The sequence below is a fragment of the Sander vitreus genome, chromosome 16 (assembly GCF_031162955.1).
Source record: "Sander vitreus isolate 19-12246 chromosome 16, sanVit1, whole genome shotgun sequence".
In the NCBI taxonomy this organism is placed as follows: domain Eukaryota; kingdom Metazoa; phylum Chordata; class Actinopteri; order Perciformes; family Percidae; genus Sander; species Sander vitreus.
In genome coordinates this window covers 4,359,719-4,380,992 of record NC_135870.1, presented here as the reverse complement: position 1 = coordinate 4,380,992, position 21,274 = coordinate 4,359,719, and the positions used below count along the sequence as shown (strand labels likewise).

The 21,274-nt window shown below is 42.6% G+C and overlaps 1 protein-coding gene across 3 annotated transcripts in view; it reads left to right on the top strand.

Moving 5' to 3' along the window:
• ttc28 (tetratricopeptide repeat domain 28) overlaps positions 1-20,623 on the top strand; it is a 156,202-nt gene extending 135,579 nt beyond the window's left edge. Inside the window, exons 22-34 of one of the 3 annotated variants that reach the window (XM_078271274.1) lie at positions 2,204-2,344; positions 3,014-3,155; positions 3,245-3,424; positions 3,961-4,535; positions 4,700-4,947; positions 7,130-7,254; positions 8,795-8,872; positions 8,971-9,130; positions 10,083-10,159; positions 11,115-11,244; positions 13,323-13,430; positions 14,763-15,402; positions 18,115-20,623. In XM_078271274.1, the coding sequence (XP_078127400.1) occupies positions 2,204-2,344; positions 3,014-3,155; positions 3,245-3,424; positions 3,961-4,535; positions 4,700-4,947; positions 7,130-7,254; positions 8,795-8,872; positions 8,971-9,130; positions 10,083-10,159; positions 11,115-11,244; positions 13,323-13,430; positions 14,763-15,402; positions 18,115-19,231 (3,721 nt within the window). In that variant the 3' untranslated portion in view covers positions 19,232-20,623. Of the gene's footprint in view, positions 1-2,203; positions 2,345-3,010; positions 3,156-3,244; positions 3,425-3,960; positions 4,536-4,699; positions 4,948-7,129; positions 7,255-8,794; positions 8,873-8,970; positions 9,131-10,082; positions 10,160-11,114; positions 11,245-13,322; positions 13,431-14,762; positions 15,403-18,114 lie in introns of all 3 variants that reach the window. The other 2 variants (XM_078271273.1, XM_078271275.1) reach the window with 2 other exon arrangements.
• Positions 20,624-21,274: the final 651 nt, after the last annotated feature.

Below are 21,274 nucleotides of genomic sequence, written 5' to 3'. Positions count from 1 at the left end.
CTCCTTCATTATTTGACCTAGCCAAGTAATCTTGGTGTCTAACCCCATGTTTTCTGGGACTATGAATCCATTGGACTTGTCTAAATTGCACTGACATGATTACATACTTATGGAATACATGATTTTGTGAGATTACTGTAAGGTTTTATCTTTATTTGGGGTGAACCAGAGATGTAAACGATTTAGCCTATGTCATGTAACTCTTACTCAGTACGTGTTTTTGGACACATACCCTTTTTTTTTGTTGCTAAAACACAGACTTGACATTCAGTGTAAAAGTTATTGCACCCAAAAGTAACTTAAATTGGAGTTGTATTAGCAGATTAATCCATAATGAAAATAATCATTAGTTAATAATCATTGAGCTCCAGCTCAACCAACACCGACAGTAAAATCCTGCTTTTACATTAATGCATGAGGAATAATAATCGAATGATAAAAGTATGACATATCAATTCAATTCAACAACTTTATTAATCCCACAAGGGGCAATTAGTTAGGAGCAGCTACAGACAACACACACACACACACACACATACGTAACAGTACACAAGCCTACATATATATCGACCTCTCCGCAGCCTTTGGCACAATCTCCCATACCATTCTCCTCAACTGCCTATCCCATCACCTTGGTATCACTGGCACAGCTCTCTCCTGGTTTCAGTCTTACAGTCTAAGTGTTGCAGTCCCATCATCCCTCTGGAACACCCTCCCTGCAGCTATTCAAAATGCTACATCCCTGGACATTTAAAAAAAAAAACAACTCCTGAACAGCGCAACAGAGCAGCTGTTGTTACTGTACGTCGTCGCTCATTAAAACACACAGGGATGCAAGTGAGCAAAAGAAGACAGAGGAGCCACATGCTGCATGTCATCCGTCTTCCTTTCCTGCTGCTCGCTGCTGCCATATTTCCTTACATTCAATTATCCCGCCTGCAACTTTCAGGCCTTGGTTGGCACCACTTTGTAAATCACAGCCATGTGTCGTGTCAGCAAATGTTCCCCCACACAAACTACGTCTCAACTTTCTGTGGAAACCACTGCAGTGGGGTTACTGTAGCCAGCATTCATTGAACAGAGCATTTTCTAACAGACTGTGGAGTGTGTGTGTGTGTGCGTGTGTGTCTGTGTTGCTGTGCGTGTGTGTGTGTGTGTGTGTGTGTGTGTGTGTGTGTGTGTGTGTGTGTTAAAGCTGCGGTGAGCGTGGAGCCTCCCTCCATTTATCTGTGACGATTATGAATCCTGCTCATCCACACCGTGAAAAGTATTTGCACGTATGCAACATTAAAATGCTTTTCCAACCCAGCGGTGGCGTTTTTACTCCTCTCGAGCATGTAGAAACTGCTATTTTAACACAAATCAAATCTCCCTGAACTGTGAAAGGTGCCGCCAGAGGATTCCATTAAAAGTAATGGCCTTTGCTAATGGCAGCTTCTGAGAGCCATGAGTCCAGCGCACAGTCTGAGTGCTGTGATTCATTTCTGTAAAGAGACTCTCCTCATTCTCTTAAAGAGGTGTCCCTGCCAGCACGTTCAACTTCACACGTTCATTTGCATCCTGTTTGATCCTCAAAATTATTATTTTTTCCCTGATGTTTTTTACCCAGTAGAGCGTGCGCCCCATATAGGCTGAGTCCTTGGCAGTGGCCAAGGTTTGAACCCGGCCCGCGGCCCTTTGTTGCATGTCGCCCCCCCCCCCCCAATAATTCTCTGGTTTCAGCCTCTCTGACTTTGTTTTCTTTTTGTGCTACTGTTGGTTACACTTTACTTGAAGGTATCTACATAAGAGTGACATGACACTGTCATGAACGTGTCATAAACATTATAAACAAGTCATAAACGTTTATGACATAACACTTCTTTTAGTGTCATTCGGTTTTTGTCATGACAAGTTATGGTTAGGGTTAGGGTTCATGTGTTCATGAAAGTGTCATGTCACTCTTATGTAGATACCTTCAAGTAAAGTGTTACCCTACTGTTAAACTACGTAACTGTTCAGCAAATGTTACAGAATCACTTTAATGTTCAATAATTTCTAAAGTAAGTCATCTAAACTAAAATAGAATACTATATATATTAATGAAGAAAACAACCTATATGTTCTGAATCAAATGTACCTTTATTGCTGAATACTGAGTGCCATGTTTGTGGTGATAGTGCGGTACTGATGCAGTCTGTCTGTGTTACCGTCTACTCCGCAGAGTCGGCTCCAGCAGTGAGACGGAGAGTGAAGCCGGAGATCTGTTAGAGCAACAGTTTGAGGAGCTGAACAACAAACTGACTTCAACCACCGACCCCACAGGATACCTCCGCATGGTGTCCAGAAATAACCTCTTCAACAGGTCGGACTTTGGCTTTTAGCTTTGATAGATTTTCAGCCATGCACGTGGCCTGGCAACGTTGGTCGGATGGTCGGTCGCATCACCACTTTTGTCTAGATATCTTAACAACTATTTGATGGATTGCAATGAAATTTTGTACCGACATTCATGTTCCCCAGAGGATGAATCCTACTGACTTTGGTGATCCTCTGACTTTTCCTCTAGCGCCACCATGATGTTCATATTTGTGGTTTTGAGTGAAATATCTAACATATATATTATTGGGTGGATTGCCATGGAATTTAGTACATAAATTCATCTTCCCCTCAGGATGAACTGTAATAACTTTGGTGATCACTTCACGTTTTCTCTTGTGCCATCATCAGGTCAAAATGTTGCAGTATGTCCAACACTTTGGTTTATGACTAAATACCTGCAAAACTAATGACATTAGCCTTAGTTTTTAGTGCAAATAGCTACTGTTAGCATGCTAAAATGGTGAACTTGGTGAACATTATACCTGCTAAACATCAGCATGTTAGCACTGTCATTGTGAGCATGTTTAGCTCTAAGCACCACTGTGCCTGTGACAGAGCTGCTAACATGGCTGTAGACTTTTCTTATTTCTTTGCTTTCAAACTGTCTAAATATGTGTATTTAATATCTGTTGTTTGTGTTTTTCAACAGAAGCTGTCAGAGCATGACGAGTCTATACAGCGCCACAGTGTCTCCGGTGAAGGACAGCTTATCATCTCCTCCTTACCGGCCGAGTAACATCAGCAAACCTCCTCTACGAGCCCTTTACGACTTACTCATAGCACCAATGGAAGGGGTGTGTATGTGTTTTTCAATATGCAAATAAGCATTTTCCTATTTTATGCTTTCTTTTAACTGAGTCTTTCTGTCCTGGTTTGTCTCCAGGGCCTGATGCACAGCAGTGGGCCCGTGGGCCGACACAGACAGCTGGTGTTAGTGCTGGAGGGGGAACTGTACCTGATCCCATTCGCCTTGCTCAAAGGCAGCTCCTCCAATGAGTACCTTTATGAGAGATTCAGCCTCATTTCTGTTCCTTCTTTAAGCAGCCTTGGAGCCACAATCAAGGTCGGCAAATCATATATTTTTTAATAACATTATCTTAAACACTGTATTGTAGGACTGCAGTAAAAAAATATTTTTATTGTCGATTAATGGATTAGTTGTTTGGTATATGAAATGTCAGAAAATGGTGAAAATGTGGATCAGTGTTTTCCAAATGCCCAAGATGACGTCCTCAAATGTCTTGTTTTGTCCACAACTCAAAGATATTCAGTTTACTGTCACAGAGGAGAGAAGAAACTAGAAAATATTCACATTTAAGGAGCTGGAATCAGAGAATTTGGTTAATCGATTATCAAAATAGTTGGCAATTAATGTAATAGTTGACAACTAATCGATTATTCTATTCATCTTGGCAGCCCTACGGCCCCTTTACTTTCTGAAAATTCTCCTATAATATTCAGATTTTGTGTTTAAGTCCGTGTAACAGTGATATGTTTAGTATTTTTTCATTTTTTTATGTTGGTTTTTGCTCCTTAAACTGTAGAAAAATCTCTATAAATATGTAAACCCATATCTGATCATCTGTTTTGGCCCCACAGCCTCCTCCTCGCCGCGGTGGTCCCTTGCTTTGCGCAGATGGAGGTTCAGTGGCTGCAGTGGTTGGGGCTCCTCGCCTGCCCCCCTCTGTGATGGACCGCTGGCTGTGGGGCCCATTACCTTCAGCCCAAGATGAAGCTCTGTGGCTGGGGGAACAGCTGGGATGTCACCCCCTGACTGGAGCCAACGCCACAAAGGAGCGCGTGCTCGCAGCTCTGAGTCAGGCAGAGTGCGTTCACTTTGCCACTCATATCTCCTGGAAGCTCGCCGCTCTGGTTCTCTCCCCCAGCCAAGAGCATGCTGGGGGCGAGGGGGCGGGCGGGCGACCCAGTGAGAAGTCACCGTGTGGGGGGTCGACCTCCGGCGAGACCGCAGGTCGCGATGGAAACATCAAGGGTTTGTTTGCAAAGAGTCACAGCAGCCCAGAGAGACTCAGAGGAGAGGATGAAACCAGCGAGGACAGGGAAAGTGTGTGTGACGTCGAGAGTGTGTGTGACAGTCCGTCACTTCATGACTTCCTCCTCACTGCTGCTGATATCCTGGACCTGTGCTTGAGCGTCAAACTGGTGGTTCTGAGGTATAACTTTGACACCGATTTGTGTGCAAATGTAAGGCAAAACCAAACACAATAGACTAGAACTAAAGATATTGAAAATGTGCATTATAAAAGGGAGAGTTCCTAGGGGAAGCACTGCAAAGCCTGTAAGGTTCCACCTGACCTCTGATTCCTCGTCCCCTCAGGTTGTACCCGGAGTCCAGCAGCAGGGTGACAGCTGACGGGGTGGTGGGTCTGACCCGGGCCTTCTTGGCTGCAGGGGTCCAGTGTGTGTGTGTCTCTCTGTGGCCTGTACCGATAGCTGCCTCCAAACTCTTCACACACACCTTGTACACAGCGCTTCTCAACGGGACCAAAGCCAGCGCAGCTCTGACCGAGGCCATGAAGACTCTGCAGAGCAGCAAGCACTTCTCACACCCCTCCAACTGGGCCGGTGAGCAAACACCAACACACATCAAACACTTTGACAAAAGTTTGACATATTTCGCACCATCTGACGCTCCACAATCCAATGGAGTCAGTCCTATGTTCCCACAGTCCTATGTTCCCACAGCCCTATGTTCCCACAGTCCTATGTTCCCACAGTCCTATGTTCCCACAGCCCTATGTTCCCACAGTCCTATGTTCCCACAGCCCTATGTTCCCACAGTCCTATGTTCTCAGAGCCCTATGTTCCCAGAGCCCTATGTTCCCAGAGTCCTATGTTCTCAGAGCCCTATGTTCCCACAGTCCCTATGTTCCCACATTTCTAAGATTTTTCTTAAAATTAGGGTTATCTGTTAACCAGATTTAGCTAAAAGCTACATTCCATCTGTAGTCCATTGCTACTGGTTAATAGGTTGGGTGTAATTGGTTACCAAATTGGGAGAAAGGGGGATAAAATCTGATACAGATTTATGAAAATGGAAATGTGGGAACATAGGGCCTAATTTTGGAAAAAAATCTTATACATGTGGGAACATAGGGTTGTTGGGAACGCTCCCCAATCCAACCAAGGGTGAAAATGAGCCGCGGTGCTAAGCCCAAGTCCTGGGCCTGTTCCACCCCTGAGCCCTGGACAGAAAACAGCGAGGCAATCGCCCACTACGCCTGTCCATGCCATGAGGCGCTTCATCTGGAGAACAAGTTTCAAACCTCTGAGCCCAAGATTGATATTCTTGATGAGCAAGAAAAAGAAAACGGATTAATGGTCACAACAGCAACAGCAAACTCAGGTTTACATGTGCGAATTACTGCATGTAAAGTGTAGATTTTACAAAACAATGATAATTGATTATGATGATTTATTCCCTTCATATGGATTTATATCACAACTACTGTGTGTCGTCCACAGCCTATGAGCTGCTTTCATGCTCCACATTCTGCTATTCACCTATCCAACATTTGTCAGTCTATTTAGGCCATCAGAAATGCCCAGCTGTTCTTCTTCTCTGCCAAAGCCACCGCCGCATTTCACCTCAAGTATCTGATGCTTTGCTTTATTGCGCCACAGCACCACTCTGCTATCATCACTCGCCAAACTCTCTCTCTCTCTCTCTCTCTCTCTCTCTCGCTCTTTGTGCAAGTGTATGGTGTGGTGTTTGTACCTGACTGACTGAACTGAAATCACGTCAAGTGCTTTCTGCATTTTGATTAGCTGTTTACAAGTTAGTTTCCTCTTAGTGAAATGCTAAGCGAGTAACTTTAAGCTGGGCTTAGGGTAGTCATGGAAGAAGTGAAGCCAGCATTATGGCAGCGTTTTTTTTCTCAACCTTTGTGCGGTTGTTTATTTGTATTCACAGTTTATTAATATCCAACGCTGTCTAAACTGCTCCAAACCCCAAACCCCAAGTTCATTGGGTATCCAGGAAGCCAAGTGGGAAGTTGATCGGATGAACGGTTCTCGAGATATTTGAAAGACAACGGACACAGTTCACACACACGCACGCACGCACGCACGCACACACACACACACACACAGTGCGTCTCACTATTTTTGTGGGGACCCGTCATTGACATAATGCATTCCCTAGCCCCTTACCCTAACCTTAACCATCACAACTAAATGCCTAACCTTAACCCTTACCCTCACCCTAACCAGAACCTCATTCTAACCCTAATCCTAAAACCAAGTCTTAACCCTCAAACAGCCCTTTAAACTTGTGGGGTCCAGCATTTTGGCCCCATAAAAGCTGTCTGGACCCCACAAGTATACGAATATAGTTAAACAAGACCACACACACACACACACACACACACACACACACAAAGAGGGTCCTCGATTTATTGTTAGATTTTACAGTTTAGTACAGTACAGCTTTGGACTTTTTAATTCAAGAAAACTAACAGTTCGATTAACATTTCCACCATTTCTTGATAATGTGCAAGAAAACTACAGGTTCCATTAGTGACTGTTCTCACCGTCATCACAGTCCAGCTCACAATACCCATCGACTCACCCTCTCTTCACTTCTTTGCAGAGAAGATCTCAACCTGTGTGCAACATTAAAGATTTAACTCTCTAAAGAGAAGCAACAATGACATAATCTAGTGTTTAAATGTCTTTAACATCCCTGTGTGTGTGTGTGTGTGTGTGTGTGTGTGTGTGTGTGTGTGTGTGTTTGTTTTTCCTTCAGGGCACATGCTGATTGGCACTGATGTAAAGCTGAACAGCCCCATGTCGCTGGTTGGACAAGCCCTGGCAGAGATCCTGCAGTACCCAGAGAGGGCCCGGGACGCCCTCAGAGTGCTCTTACACCTGGTGAGACCGTTGTGCATCTTTTTTTAAAACTTTTTGTTATTGTTTATTTATCAGGGACAATACCTATAACATTATGACAACCCAATGTGAAAGATGGAAGGTGTTTAGGACGTCTAACCTCCGCTAATTTGCGTACTGAGGGTTAACCCTACTCATTATGAAGATACAAAAAAGAATCACACGGAATGTAATCTTTCACAAATAATAACTATGGTTCCATACTATGGTGATGTTATGTCCATCACTGCATTTCATCCCCTCTCCCAGTTCCATGATCAACAGTCACCAGTAGTTGCTTTTCTCAGCACGTTTTCTTCCCTCTGTCCTTCTGCAGGTTCTGAAAACAACGATACTTTTATCTTAAATCAATACACATTCTGTACAGCTCCATCAATCAGATCTCCAGTAGAGCATGCAGCTCACTGATATCCCCAAAATGCTGTACAGTAAATAACATTTCAGGCCGCACCACACCACATCAGAGAATCCTACTGCGTTCCAGTTTGACTTCTATTCATGTGCCTCTTAAAGTCTCTTATTAGCATCACAAATGGATGTGTTGCACGTTTCCTTTTTCAGAATATTAATTGATTAATTAATTGATAAAATCAAAGAATATTTGATCATGAGTCATTTGTTGTTTCATTGGGAGGCGGGCGGGGGATATTCCAGTTGAAAAAATGTTATTTAAAAATGTTATTCTCTGAGATCAAAGTCATACATTTGACTTAAAAAAATCTGAAAACCTCTGAAATTAAAGGGTTACACTTTACTTGAAGGTATCTACATAAGAGTGACATGACACTGTCATGAACGTGTCCTAAACATTATAAACAAGTCATAAACGTTTATGACATAACGCTTCTTTTAGTGAGTGTCATTCGGTTTTGTCATGACAAGTTAGGGTTAGGGGTCATGTGTTGTCATGACTGTGTCATGACACTGTCATGTCACTCTTATGTAGATACCTTCAAGTAAAGTGTAACCAATTAAAGTCATACATTTCTGAGAAAAAAACTTTATAATCTCAGAGTTTCCCAGAATATAATGTTTTGACCTTCAATGTCCCTAATATGCTGTCTTAACTCTGAGTATTTTATTTGAAAAAAGAATTGCATTTTATTATAGTTCTGAAGATGTCAAATAATTCAGTTTATTCCTTTCAGAATAGTATCACAACTAACCAGTGAAAAAAAGTGGCAGACTGCGCCTTAAGAAAATGTGTATTGTGTTATATATATATATATATATATATATATATATATATATATATATATATATATATATAATATATAATATAATATATATATATATATATATAGATATACACTTTGTTCAAAATAAAAACAAGGGAAATGAATAATGAATGGGATTAGTTTTAATGAGCAGAATTAAATTATGTTGTTTTATCGTATCTAATATTTCCTATATTTCTAAGCAGAAATCCCCCCCCCCCCTGACTGATTATTGGTCCCCCCTGTAAATCCTGGAATCGCCCCTGTGTGTTTTAATCAACATGGTTTGAACTTTCTCCCTGCAGGTTGAGAAGTCTTTGCAGCGCATTCAGAGTGGCCAGTGTAACGCGATGTACACATCGCAACAAAGCGTCGAGAACAAGGTCTGTGTTTTTCATCGTTCTGTCTCTTTGTCTTTTAAATGTCAGCCTCTGCGTCTGCTCTATCAATGCCCACGCGTCTTCTCTCTCCTCTGGGGCAGGTGGGTGGGGTGCCCGGGTGGCAGGCCCTCCTGTCTGCGGTGGGTTTCCGGTTGGACTTCTCTGGCAGCGGCGCTGGTCTCCCCGCGGCGGTTTTCTTCCCCACCTCGGACCCCGGGGAACGGCTGCAACAGTGCAGCACCACTCTGCAGTCCCTGCTCGGTAACACAGCTTTCCCATTGGTCAAAATGTCTCTCGTGTCAATTAGGGGCGTTGAAATTGATCTTTGCGTCGATGCAGTGACAGACCACATTCGATTATTTGCCTACTGATGTTACTTGATTGATACTTGCCTTTTGTCTGATGTCTGCTGTGTTCAGACTCCACTACATTCAGGAAGTGTCTTTTTCAAGAGCAGATACCAAAAAGAGTTGATCTGACTGCTTGTATTTGTTGATGAAAACCATGTGTAGAAATATATGATAATATTGAGAAGGTGACGCATCGTGACATCGAATCGTTGACAGGATTATCGTAATCGAATTGAATCGTGAGACCAGTGAAGATTTACGCCCCTAGTGTCAATCACTGAAAGAATAACAACCTGTTTAGTCCCTCCAGGATCCAGAATTCAGACTGTATTATCATTAAGCGTGTACCTGTGAAATCTGACCATATTAGTTGGATAAATATTCATTGCAACTTAGTCTATATCCTCGACGTTCCACTTCTGGGATTGCTCCGTTGCCGACGGAAAGTTCACCGGATTTCACTCATTTAGGCCGGATATCCCTTGCCTTGGGCTTCCTTTGTGTTGGCATTTTAAACTCTGGTCAATTCATGAGGACTATGGTTATGGCACGACTAAAACAATTTTTGAACGTACACACGTTCCACCAAAACAAGTTCCTTCCAGAGGCTATTTTGCAGAGGCACCGTTACTCCGTCCGGCGCTTAGCGGCGCCCATGATGATTGTGATTGGTTTAAAGAAATGCCAATAAACCAGAGCACGTTTTTCTCCCATCCCGGAATGCTTTGTGTGGACGAGCCAGACCTTCCTCCGCAGCGCTGCGGAGGAAGGTCTGGCAAAGCGAGACTAATTGTAAATTCATTTCATGATGAAGATATGAAATCTCTGCTTTAAGGGGTTAATAACGTTCTGTCCATCCTCAGGTCTCACTCCTCCAGCTCTGCAGGCTCTCTGTAAACTGGTCACAGTGTCTGAGGCCGGAGAACAGCTGATTCATAAGGTACCGTCATGTTGTCAAGTTGTGGAAGTTATGCCCTCGAATGCATGTGTGTTGTTGCCCTTATTAGTGTGAATATAACATGTCTAAAATGTTCTGTCGTGGTCATATCTGTACCCTACTCCTGATTGGCTTAAGGACATCACTTTTAGTCATGCAGCTATAAATGGAGCTTTATTTAAAGGACAAAACACGACTCACTTTGCTGTCTTTTTGTATATTCAGCCAGTGTTGCATCCTTCTTTGCTAGTCGTAGCCCTCCATATAGCCAATGGGTGTCATCAGATATCATCATTCATGCATGGCTGAGTGTGCAGTGACTCAAACCCAACAGTTACGCAGGAATAAACCACTAAAGTTGTGTTTCCTCCTCTCTCATACCCACCTCACAAAGGCGGTTAAAAGCATGGTGGGAATGGTAAGTGTTTGATGTTGAGTTCAAGGAAAGTTTAAGCCGCTCACAGCGGGCACACAAAGAGCACTAATGTTTTATTTGAAAGATGTGGGCGCTATGTAGGGCTGCAACTAACAACTTTTTTATTTATTTTTTATTGTCGATTAATCTGAGGCTTATTTTCTCAATTAATGGTTTAGTTGTTTTGGTCTACAACATGTCAGAAAATGGTGAAAAATGTCGAACACTGTTTCCCAAAGCCGTCCTCAATTGTCTTGTTTTGTCCTCAACTCAAAGATATTCAGTTTACTGTCACAGAGGAGAGAAGAAACTAGAAACTATTCACATTTAACAAGATGGAATCAAAAGAATCTTTAACTCAAACCGATTAACGGATTATCAAAATAGTTGGTGATTACTTTATTAGTTAATTACTAATCGCTTAAGTCTTTGCAGCTCTACTGCTATGTAATCTATCTTGCTTTAATGACACGTGTTGACTCAGCTCAGATGTTGTTACGAAACAAGACAAACTCGCTGAAGCATCACATTTCCTCTCCAAAGCTTCACCAGGTGCTGGTTCAGTTGCAGCCAGGCGACAAAGAGCAAGACTTCTCCCTGGCTCCCATCCAAGTGTCCATAAGTGTGCAGCTGTGGAGGCTTCCAGGCTGCCACGAGTTCCTGGCTGCGCTCGGTGAGTCCTCAGTAGAATAAACCAAGGTTCACTTTTTATTTTGAAATGAAACTAAGTGCAACAAACCGCTCAGACTAGATAACAATACATGTATGAATGTCATAATAAGACTAAGGGCCTTATTTTAACGATCTAAGCGCACGCCGTGAAGCGCCTGGCGCAGGTGCGTTTAGGGCGTGTCCAAATCCACTTTTGCTATTTTGACGGCCGAAAAAAAAGGGTCAGTGCGCCGGGCGCCGGGTTCAAAAGGGTTGTACTTAGTGTCTTCATTAATTCATAGGTGTGTTTTGGGCGTAACATGCAATAAACCAATCAGAGTGTGATCTCCCATTCCCTTTAAAAGCCAGGCGCGTTTGGACCTTGGCGCATTGCTATTATGATGGAGGATTTGCACCGTAATATTTTTATTTGTAATCTTTTGCATGTTTGTGTGCTGCTGCGCTTCCCTGTGTGTGTAACAAGCATAGTGTGCGCGCTGTGCATAAGCCTAGGAGCATTTTACTAATGCGCTGTTAAAATAACGATGAAATGCTGCGTTATTGGCTTTAGACCAGGTTGTTGGTCAATGGCGCGATCACTTCCCGCTGCCTCAAGATAGCAATACGCCCAGAATGCACCTGAACACACCTGGTGGGCGCAGGTGCATTTGCTATTTAAACGAAGTGGGCGCTGGACGGGAAACTGACAACTGCGTCGGTCTTAAACTAGCAAAGAAACTGGCGTCAGGCTTTGCGCTGCGCCGGGTGCAAGATAAGGCCCTAAATGAGTATAATGAATGAAAGCTTATTGTTGCTTAGGATGAAAGATGGTGTTGGAAGAAATATTCAGATTCTTTAAGTAAAAGTAGCAATACCATACTGTAGAAAGACACTGCAAACTGTATCAAGAGTAAAAGTACTCATGCAGATGTTTATATTTATATTTATGTACACAGCGTTTGGTACCACTTTATAACCAGGCATACTTTATGAGAGGTTTCTCAGTTATAATAATAAAAAAAGGCTTTATTACTGGCTGTTACGTACTTTATTAATACTTAACAGTCATTATCATGGAGGGGTTTGCTGGGGTCTTTGGTGTTCTTTGCCCCCAGCGTCTCCTCCCAGGCAGCGTGGCAATGGTTATGTTTAGGGTTAGGGTTAGCTGCCTGGAAGGCGCCATTGGAGGCAAAAAACACCATTGAGCGTTTGCTGGAGGACAACTCTTTAACATTACTCACTTTGTCTTTTTAGCTTTTAAATTCATCAGGAAGACTTCGATAGATAGTTTAACTACATATCTTCTGGAAATGTCTCCGGGACATCTGGACCTAAATAAATGAACTATCAGCCTCTTAAACTTGCAAGTGAAGGCTTAATCACTTATAAACGCTACAGTATAGAACATATTTCTTTATTAGAAAGTGGTAAGCAGGATTTTGGTGTTGTAGCTGCTCAATGTGGAGCTAATTTGAACTACTTATCAATAATGCATCGTATCTTTCATTTCTAAAGCAGGGGTCTTCAAGCCAAGAGAGAGACGGAGCAGGGACCCCCTACTACATATATTGTATAAAATGAAGTTGAATATTAAACCTTTATACATACATTTTTAGTGCATAGGTAATATTGAGGTATTACAATTATAATTGTTGCCATGATTTTCTAAATCATGTTTTAATGTTAAACATACATGTATCAGAGTGAATCCGTAGGCATAACTGTATCTGGGGATTTTGGCCTAAACATCAGTGTTTTTTTTGACAAATTGTGAAGCTGATTTGTATTGGCTAATCATATTACAAATAATATGTTGGATTGATATTAGGATATTTTAATTGTCTTGGAGTTACTGCCCCCGGCAGTAACTCCGAGGACCTCCTAAGGGTCCCAGACCCCCTGTTGAAGATCACTGTTCTAAAGAACTATAGCTCTCGTAGTGGATGAAGTGGAGTAAAAAGCACAATATTTCTAGTTAGAGGTTTAAATTAGCATCAAATGGAAGTAAAAGTACTGCAAAATTGTACTCTAGTACAGTACTTGAGTAAATGTACTCCGTTCCATTCTCTCTCTCTCTCTCTCTCTCTCTCTCTCTCTCAGGTTTCGATCTCTGTGAGGTGGGTCAGGAGGAGGTCGTGCTGAAGACTGGAAAGCAGGCCAGCAGGCGCATCATGCATTTTGCCCTCCAGTCTCTCCTGGCACTCTTTGGTGAGAAGAATGCAGAACTTTCTATTTCTTTCTAAGTATTGTCTCTATTCCAACCAGGCACAGATGTGTAGACTGTGCTAGTGAAGCCAAAACATCTGGATCGCCCCCTGGTGGCTGGCTGCAGTACAGGTCATAAACCATGCCCTCTCCATATTAGGGAACGGGACATGGGCCAAACTAAAATCATAGCACACATCAAATGCAATCTGATGTTTCTTCAAGTGTTAATTTTTCTGATATTAGTTATTTGATGCTATAAAAACGGGGTGAAACATAATGACAGCTGGGATTGAATCGCGATTGGTCGGGCGGGTGTATGGGCGGGACTTTGATACCACGGCTCCACCTCCCGATCATTACTGCACAGACTCTGGCTCCAAAATTACAAGATGGCAGCGATTTTGGCTTCACTTTTGTACAGCGGGAGGAAGTGGAGACGCGTCGTCCATCTTTATATACAGACTGTAGCTGTGTTCCAAACAGTTCCCTCATTCAGTCAATCACTATTCCCTGTATAGCGTTCATTAAATAGTGAACTATATGGGGAACGACCAAACGAGATTTTGGACACTCACTGTAAACATAGATCAGTAGATGCGCCGGCTATTTGTGTGCTATACGGGAGTAAAGTGTAGGGTACATCTTTTACGTATTTTATAAGGGACTATATAGTGAATGAAATGAACCAAATTCACTGTATAGTGCACTATTTCCGTGATAGGGAACGATTTCAAACGATTTTGCGTGGCGGCTGCGTGGCGTTTTCTATGTCTTTGCACACCAGAAACATATCTGACGCGGCGCTGCTGCTGCTAGCTTCTGTACACGTTTCCCATAAATAAATATAGACTGATTTGATTACAGCAAAGACAACGTCGGCAGTATTGACGGCAAAATAGGCTCCAGAATATTTCGTTCTGTATTGACAGGTATAATCGATAATTATTATTTTTATTTTTTTTTAAATGACATTTATATCTGCATTTATGTCTAAACCTAGAGACTTTCAAACATTAAAATGTCATTTATTAAATGTCTATGTGTCAAATTCGTGTCAAATGACATATAAACATCTTTTCGTATTCTATTTTGCCTGGAAACGCTTCCAACACCCTTGTGTGTCGCGTGAAAAATAGGCGTTGGTTCTATTTCTAGCACGCAGGCGTCTTTGGCGCCTGAGACGTGCGTGTTACGCAGGCAGTGTGCAAGCTCTAACCTGTTAACATGGCAGCCAAAATAAAAACAGACACACCACACAGCTGACACGCTCACGCCACGCAGGCAGTGTGCAGGAGCCCTAATGATTCCAACCTAACACGTTTCTTTTTTTAGACTCCACAGAGCTTCCGAAGCGCCTGAGCATGGACAGTTCCTCCTCCCTGGAGTCTCTGTCGTCCTCCCAGTCGGCCTCCCAGCCTCACTCGTTGCCCCTCTCCTTCGGCTGCTACCCGCCTCAGCCCTCCTTCTTACCGCCCGTCTGCCCCGACAACCTCTCCTGCGACGCCATCTCCGTCTACAGCCTCAGCTCCCTCGCCTCCTCCCTCAGTTTCCTGTCCCGGCCGGAGCCCGCAGGAAGCGACGTCATCAGCCAGCGCTCACATCAGCAGGAGCCGGACAGAGCTCGCGGGGGAGGGGGCCTCTACGCCTCGCACCGCCACTCGGGCGGCCTGTCAAGAGGTCGACTGACCAATCACGGAGGAGGGTTGGCTGGAGAAGGGGAGGATGAGGAGTACGAGGGGTACTCCATCATAAGCAGCGAGCCGTTAGGACGAGGGAGGAGGGAATGTGACACGCTGCCTCTGCCTGCGGGACACAGACAAGGCAGAGGCGGTGCTGGGCGAGGGTCTGCCGGGTGTCATGGGTACCCTGTTACAATTTCCTCCAAGGGAAGCGTCAGCACGCCTACATCTCCGATTAAAGCTCCGCCGCTGCCCCTGAAAGTTCCCAGCAGCCCCAAGCCCAAGCAGGAAATGTAAGTTTGATGTTATTTGTCAGAAAGAAAGATGTGGACCTTTCTTAAATGCCCCTGATAGAGGTGCAAAGTGGGATGAACCACAGCAAATGTTATTTATAGTATCAAATCATAACAAGAGTTATCTCAAGACACTTTACAGATAGAGTAGGTCTAGACCACACTCTATAATTTACAAAGACCCAACAATTCCAGTAATTCCGCAAAGTCCCCTATCTACGTTGTTTTACATTAGCTTCATGTCTCCAGGGATAGCAATGTTGGTCCACCACTTTGGTCCAGACTGAAGTATCTCAACAGCTACTGGATGGATTGGCACAAAGTGTTGTAGTGACATGCATGGTTCCAAAACAAAGTATCCTAAACAGACTCCCTGATTGTTTCCCTTTTGCACCAGCACCAGGTTTCAAGTTTTTTTATTGTCATATGCACAACAATGCAATACAAAGAAGAAATCGTTAATAAACATGTTAGATGTCAGGCTCCCTCCAACAATGCTAATAATACAAATACATATAAAGAAGAACATGTAAGTAGAAATTGAGAATATAAGACATAAAATAGTGCAGAAGTTAAAATACAGGAATAAAATTGAACATATATAAAATAAATAGGGCTGCCAATCAATTTAAAAAAATTAATCTAATTAATTACAGAGTATGTAAATTAATTACATACTCTGTGATTAATTAATCTAAATTAATTGCATACATAATTTTGTCCGGTGCCTTAACCGATACTTTTTAAGAAAGTAAAAAAAAAAAAAAAAAAAAAGAACAGCTTGGTCAGCTTGTTTATTGCTAAGGCCATATGGTCAACATTAAATGATTTAATAATAATGTATAACAATAACAATAACTTATTTCACTAGTAAATTGCTGTTGAATGAGGAAAAACAACCACCAGATAGGAAAAGGGCCTTTAACAACAATTTTGAATGCACCACGAGACTGTAGGTTACCAGTCTGTGTTTTTCCAACAACAGCAGCTGCAGATTGTTACATCCCGGTGTTGAATCCTCTACAGTGAAATACAGACACACTTTACACCGTTTAGCGTTAGCTGTCAGCATTGTAACCGTGTTTAATCCAGCTACTAGCTAGCGGTAGGCTAACGTTAGCTGCTGTTGAGTATAGTGTTAACTAGCTAGCGGTAGGCTAACGTTAGCTGCTGTTGAATATAGTGTTAACTAGCTAGCGGTAGGCTAACGTTAGCTGCTGTCGAGTATAGTGTTAACTAGCGTCACATGCAGCGGTGTTTGTGTTTCCTGTAACGTCTGTTTCAGAGCATCAGAGAGAAGCGCAGACATATCAGTGGCACCGGAATGAGGCGCCGAAATCCGCGTTGCTATTCGGTCTGGTAGATACAGGTCACGAAGGCACCGGTGGCGTATTAGCACCGGATTTCGGTACCCAACCCTATTCAGGAAGAAGATTTTTATAAATAAATGTTCCAATTAATAATCCAGGCACCACATTCTCGTCTCCCTCCTTCATTTTACAGTCCAATGGTGCTAGAACGGCTCCGGGTCAAACGTCAATATGGAATGGATTAATCTGCGTTATTTGTTTTAACGCGTTATTTTTTGTCAGATTAATTAATCGAAATGAACGCGTTATTTTGACAGCCCTAAAAATAAAATAAAGCAGGTTGACATTTGTGTTTTTAAAGGTGCTGTAGGTAGGAATGTGAAGATCCAGCATTTAGCCAAAGAATTTGAACATCGACAACTTCTCAGTTTTTTGGCACCTAACTTCTTCAGCAACGATCAACATAGAAACGTCATTCAAACTCCAAAATGTTGAGCTCATTGAGGACATTATCAGAATTACTTTTAGTGTTTGTATTGTTCATACTTTCCTTAATATTTCCTGTTTTTCGTGAAATTTCCTCCAAGTTTATTAATGTAAATGAATGGATGGAATGTTCAGAGTTCGAGACATCAAAAACAGTGATTTTACTAAATAAAACAAGGTGATTAGATTTAAAACAAAAATGAGAAGGAATATTTCTACTCCACAGGCAAATATTTACACATATTTACACATAAAATAACTCCTCCCTTGCAACTCTGTATCTTTTGGCCTTTCTGATATTTTGTTGCAAGTTGTTAGAGTTATGAAAGCTATACGTCATAGCATTTATAGTCTAAGCCGTGGATCTTCAACAGGGGGTCCGCGACCCCTAGGGGGTCCTCAAAGTCAGTGCAGGGGGGGCCTCCAAATTATTGTTGTTATTATTGTAAAGTTTTTTCAAAAATGTAAAAGTCTTAACATGAATCCAACGTATTACAAACATATTAGCAAATATACAGTAAATCCCCACTGCTTACTGGCCTATAGGTAAGGTAGTCACTAAGGCCATCCACAGATACAGTTAATCCTAAGGATTCACTGTTCCACATGTATGTTTCACATTGAAACATGATTAATACGATCATGCCAACAATTAGGCTATTTTAATAGCTTAGTATTCTATGCAAAAAAGGAATGTATAAAGGCTTTAGGGCCGCCCTACACGTTATTGTAGGCCCAACTTATTATGCAACTTCATTTTATACAATATTTGTAGTAGGGGGTCCGTGCTCCGTCTCTTTCAGTTAAGGGGTCCTTGGCTTAAAAAAGGTTGAAGACCCCTGGTCTAAGCTCATTAGCTACTTTTGTTCCTAGATGGCTTAATTTGAACATAACTAAAATATTTTTGTTTTTGCAGCTCGCCTCCTCAGAGGACCGGGAAAGGGAAGGTAAGCAGCTCTGAGTCGGACCAGTCGAGCACTGAGACAGACAGCACGGTCAAGTCCCAGGAGGAGAGGACGGTGCCCGTGGGACAGCTGGATCCCCAGGAACTGGCCCAGAAGATTCTGGAGGAGACCCAGAGCCACATGCAAGCTGTGGAGAGCCTGCAGAAAGCAAACATCAGAGGGAAGACAGTGAGGGGGCCGGCTGGGAGAGAAGAGGCCCATGCCAGGCAGCCTTCGCTGTCCACTCCCACAACCCCAACGTTGACTCCCACTGGAGGAGCGCGAGGCTTTCAGCCCTCTGAGACCAGTGCGTTTAGCAGACCACCCAGTAGGGCAAGTCTAAAGGCTTGCTCTTCTCCTCTTTCCCTCTCTAGTCATCTTTCACCCCTCTCCACTTCAGTTTCAACACCTCCCCCAACTCGGCCTAAACCCCCATCCCGCTCCTCGTCGCTGCAGAAAATCAGCTCCGGCTACAACAGCCCAGCTCATTCCTCTCCCTCTTCATCTCTCTCTGTGACCGAGCAGGGTTGGCCTTTCCCCGCCGCTTCCCCAGATGTGCATGCGCGGGCTCAGCTCAAACTGAAATACCCTCCCTCACCGTACACCGCCCACATCTCGCCTTCACACTCTCCTGCTGATAGCGCCCCATCGCCGGCCTTTTCCTATTCCTCCACAGGATCCGTTTCGGCCTCCTCCAGCCCTGCAAACACGCCCGAACTCAACCAGCCAAAACGGGACAATAAAGTCCAGACGATTCATAATTTAAAAACCTTCTGGGCCAACGCTGGCCAGAAACACGAGGTGCCCTGCCCTGCCAGTTTACTCCGAGGCGGGAATCAAAAAATGAGTACAGTTCAGAAAGATGTTTTGGGTTTGCTTAATCTCTCACCTAGACACGAGTCCGTCAGCAAAAATGTAGAAGCATCTGGGGATCATAACACTGGCGACAGACAGAATGGTCACCAAATACTGGAGGCTAAACCTCCTCCACCTCCATCGTCGAACTCTAAAGGGGGCATCAAAGTTCCCGCCGGAAACGGCTACAAGTTTCTCTCACCTGGACATTTCTTTCCATCCTCTAAATGTTAGGAGTTGGGATATTTGCCATGCTGAACCCAGAGCCAGAGGGCCAATCTTCTGTTCCATTTTGGTGTTTGTGCTATGACAGAAGCTGTCCATTTGTCAGCTAAATACTACCACATTTTTTTAGCAATACCTGCTGAAGACTATTATTAAAAAAAAATATATATATTGTTTCATACTGACAATGATTTTACACATCACTACTTTTTGTGTGAGGGGATGGTAATGTTTTGAATGTGATGATTGTGCCTTCTTTGGAAAGCTGGAAGGACAAATGACTGAGAGAAATGTTGAGTCTCTGGCTTTAAATGTGTTTTCATAACTGACTAGAGCGCATGTGTCTCAATGCCTCCACGTACTGTACTCCCAGTCTGTCGACTGAATGCCTGAGAAAAGGAGAACATCTTCTGTCGACCTAAATGCTCGCTATATTTGTGTAAGTTGACCTGACCTTTTTTTTTTTTTTTTTTGTGTGTGTGTAATAATTATTGTTAAATGTCATTATCAATGCTTACTGGTGTCATTCATTTTGTAAAGTAATCTGTGTTTTCCAGTCATTATTATACATTTTATAAAGACAATTAAAGGAAGACGTGAGGAAAAGATTTTTGATATTTTTTATTGGAGATTTGACTGTATGTGTGATTGTCAGCATGTTACCTCTTGCTATTCAGTGTGTCCGTGACTTTATAATGTACAATTTCAGAGCGGTGCCAGACTCTTAGGCTACGTTCACACTGCAAGTCTTAATGCCTAATTCAGATTTTTTTTTTTGCTCAGATCCGATTTTTTGTTTGGCTGTTCACGTGACCTTTTAAAATGTGGCCGATATCAGATTCCAGTGTGAACTGTTTGCGGTTTTGAAATGACCCGCATGCGCAAAAGAACAACAACAATGAAATCAGACGCAGCACGCTGTTGCGCTAAAGTTAGGGAGGTTATGGAGGAAGTAGCCTAAGCATTTTCGCTCTGATTCGCGCCCACGTTAAACTCCTTGGTCCGTGTTTCAAGACGGGTCGGGCGGGTTGCCGATATCGCCTTTTTACGTGAGCCGATCCCCGCCCTGGCGACCCGGCGCGGTTGGGGCACACTGAGGACAGTCCCGCGGGGAGAGAGGGCGCAGCGAGGATTATTGAGGTAAAAGTCGCATCAAATCCGCCTTGGTTGTTCACACTGCGGCCGCATTGAAAAAAATCTGATCTGGGTCTGATTCAGGACCACATATGGAAGTGACCTGAATCTGATTTGAAAAAAATCAGATCTGGGCTAGATTTGAGGGTTCACACTACTTCTGAAGAAGTCTGACCTGGTCACTTGACCCCAGATTTGGGCCACTTTTGCCTGCAGTCTGAACGTAGCCTTATTTAGAAATATCTCAATTCTCAAGAACTGAACCAATAAAAATGTTCCTTTCCTTGTTTTGTTTTCATGACATAAATCACGTCTCTTTCCACTTAATAAACATGAACAGTAAATCTTAGATTAGATTTCAGAAGTAGTAAAATGTATCTATAATTCTGCAGAAACTCACTCAAATCCAGTGGTAAAAAAAAGTAACTTAGTACATTTACTCAAGTACTGCACTTAAAGGCAATTTTAAGGTTACTTGAGTATTTCCATTTTAAGATATAAACTTCCCCACTACATCTTAGAGGGAAATATTTTACTTTTTACTCTACTTAATACAGAATTATATAGTTACTTTTTAGATTCAGATTTTACACAACGTGATCAGTTTATAAAATATGATGCATTGCGACAGAATATGAAGCATTTAAAAATGTCTTTGCCTAACAATATAATGAAATCAATCAATCATATCTTGGAATGGGAGGATTACAATCAAAGTAAGCAACAGTGTCTTTGTTAATTAGCTGTAACCTAAATTACCAAATTGTATCTCTAAATATTTCTAAAACTTACGTTCACAATTGTGGAATAAGTGTATTTATAGTGACTCTTCTCTCTTGAAAAATGTACAACTATCTATTTCATAATATATTTCATTATATCAATGATGTCAGTGAACTATACTGTTTAAATGAATGC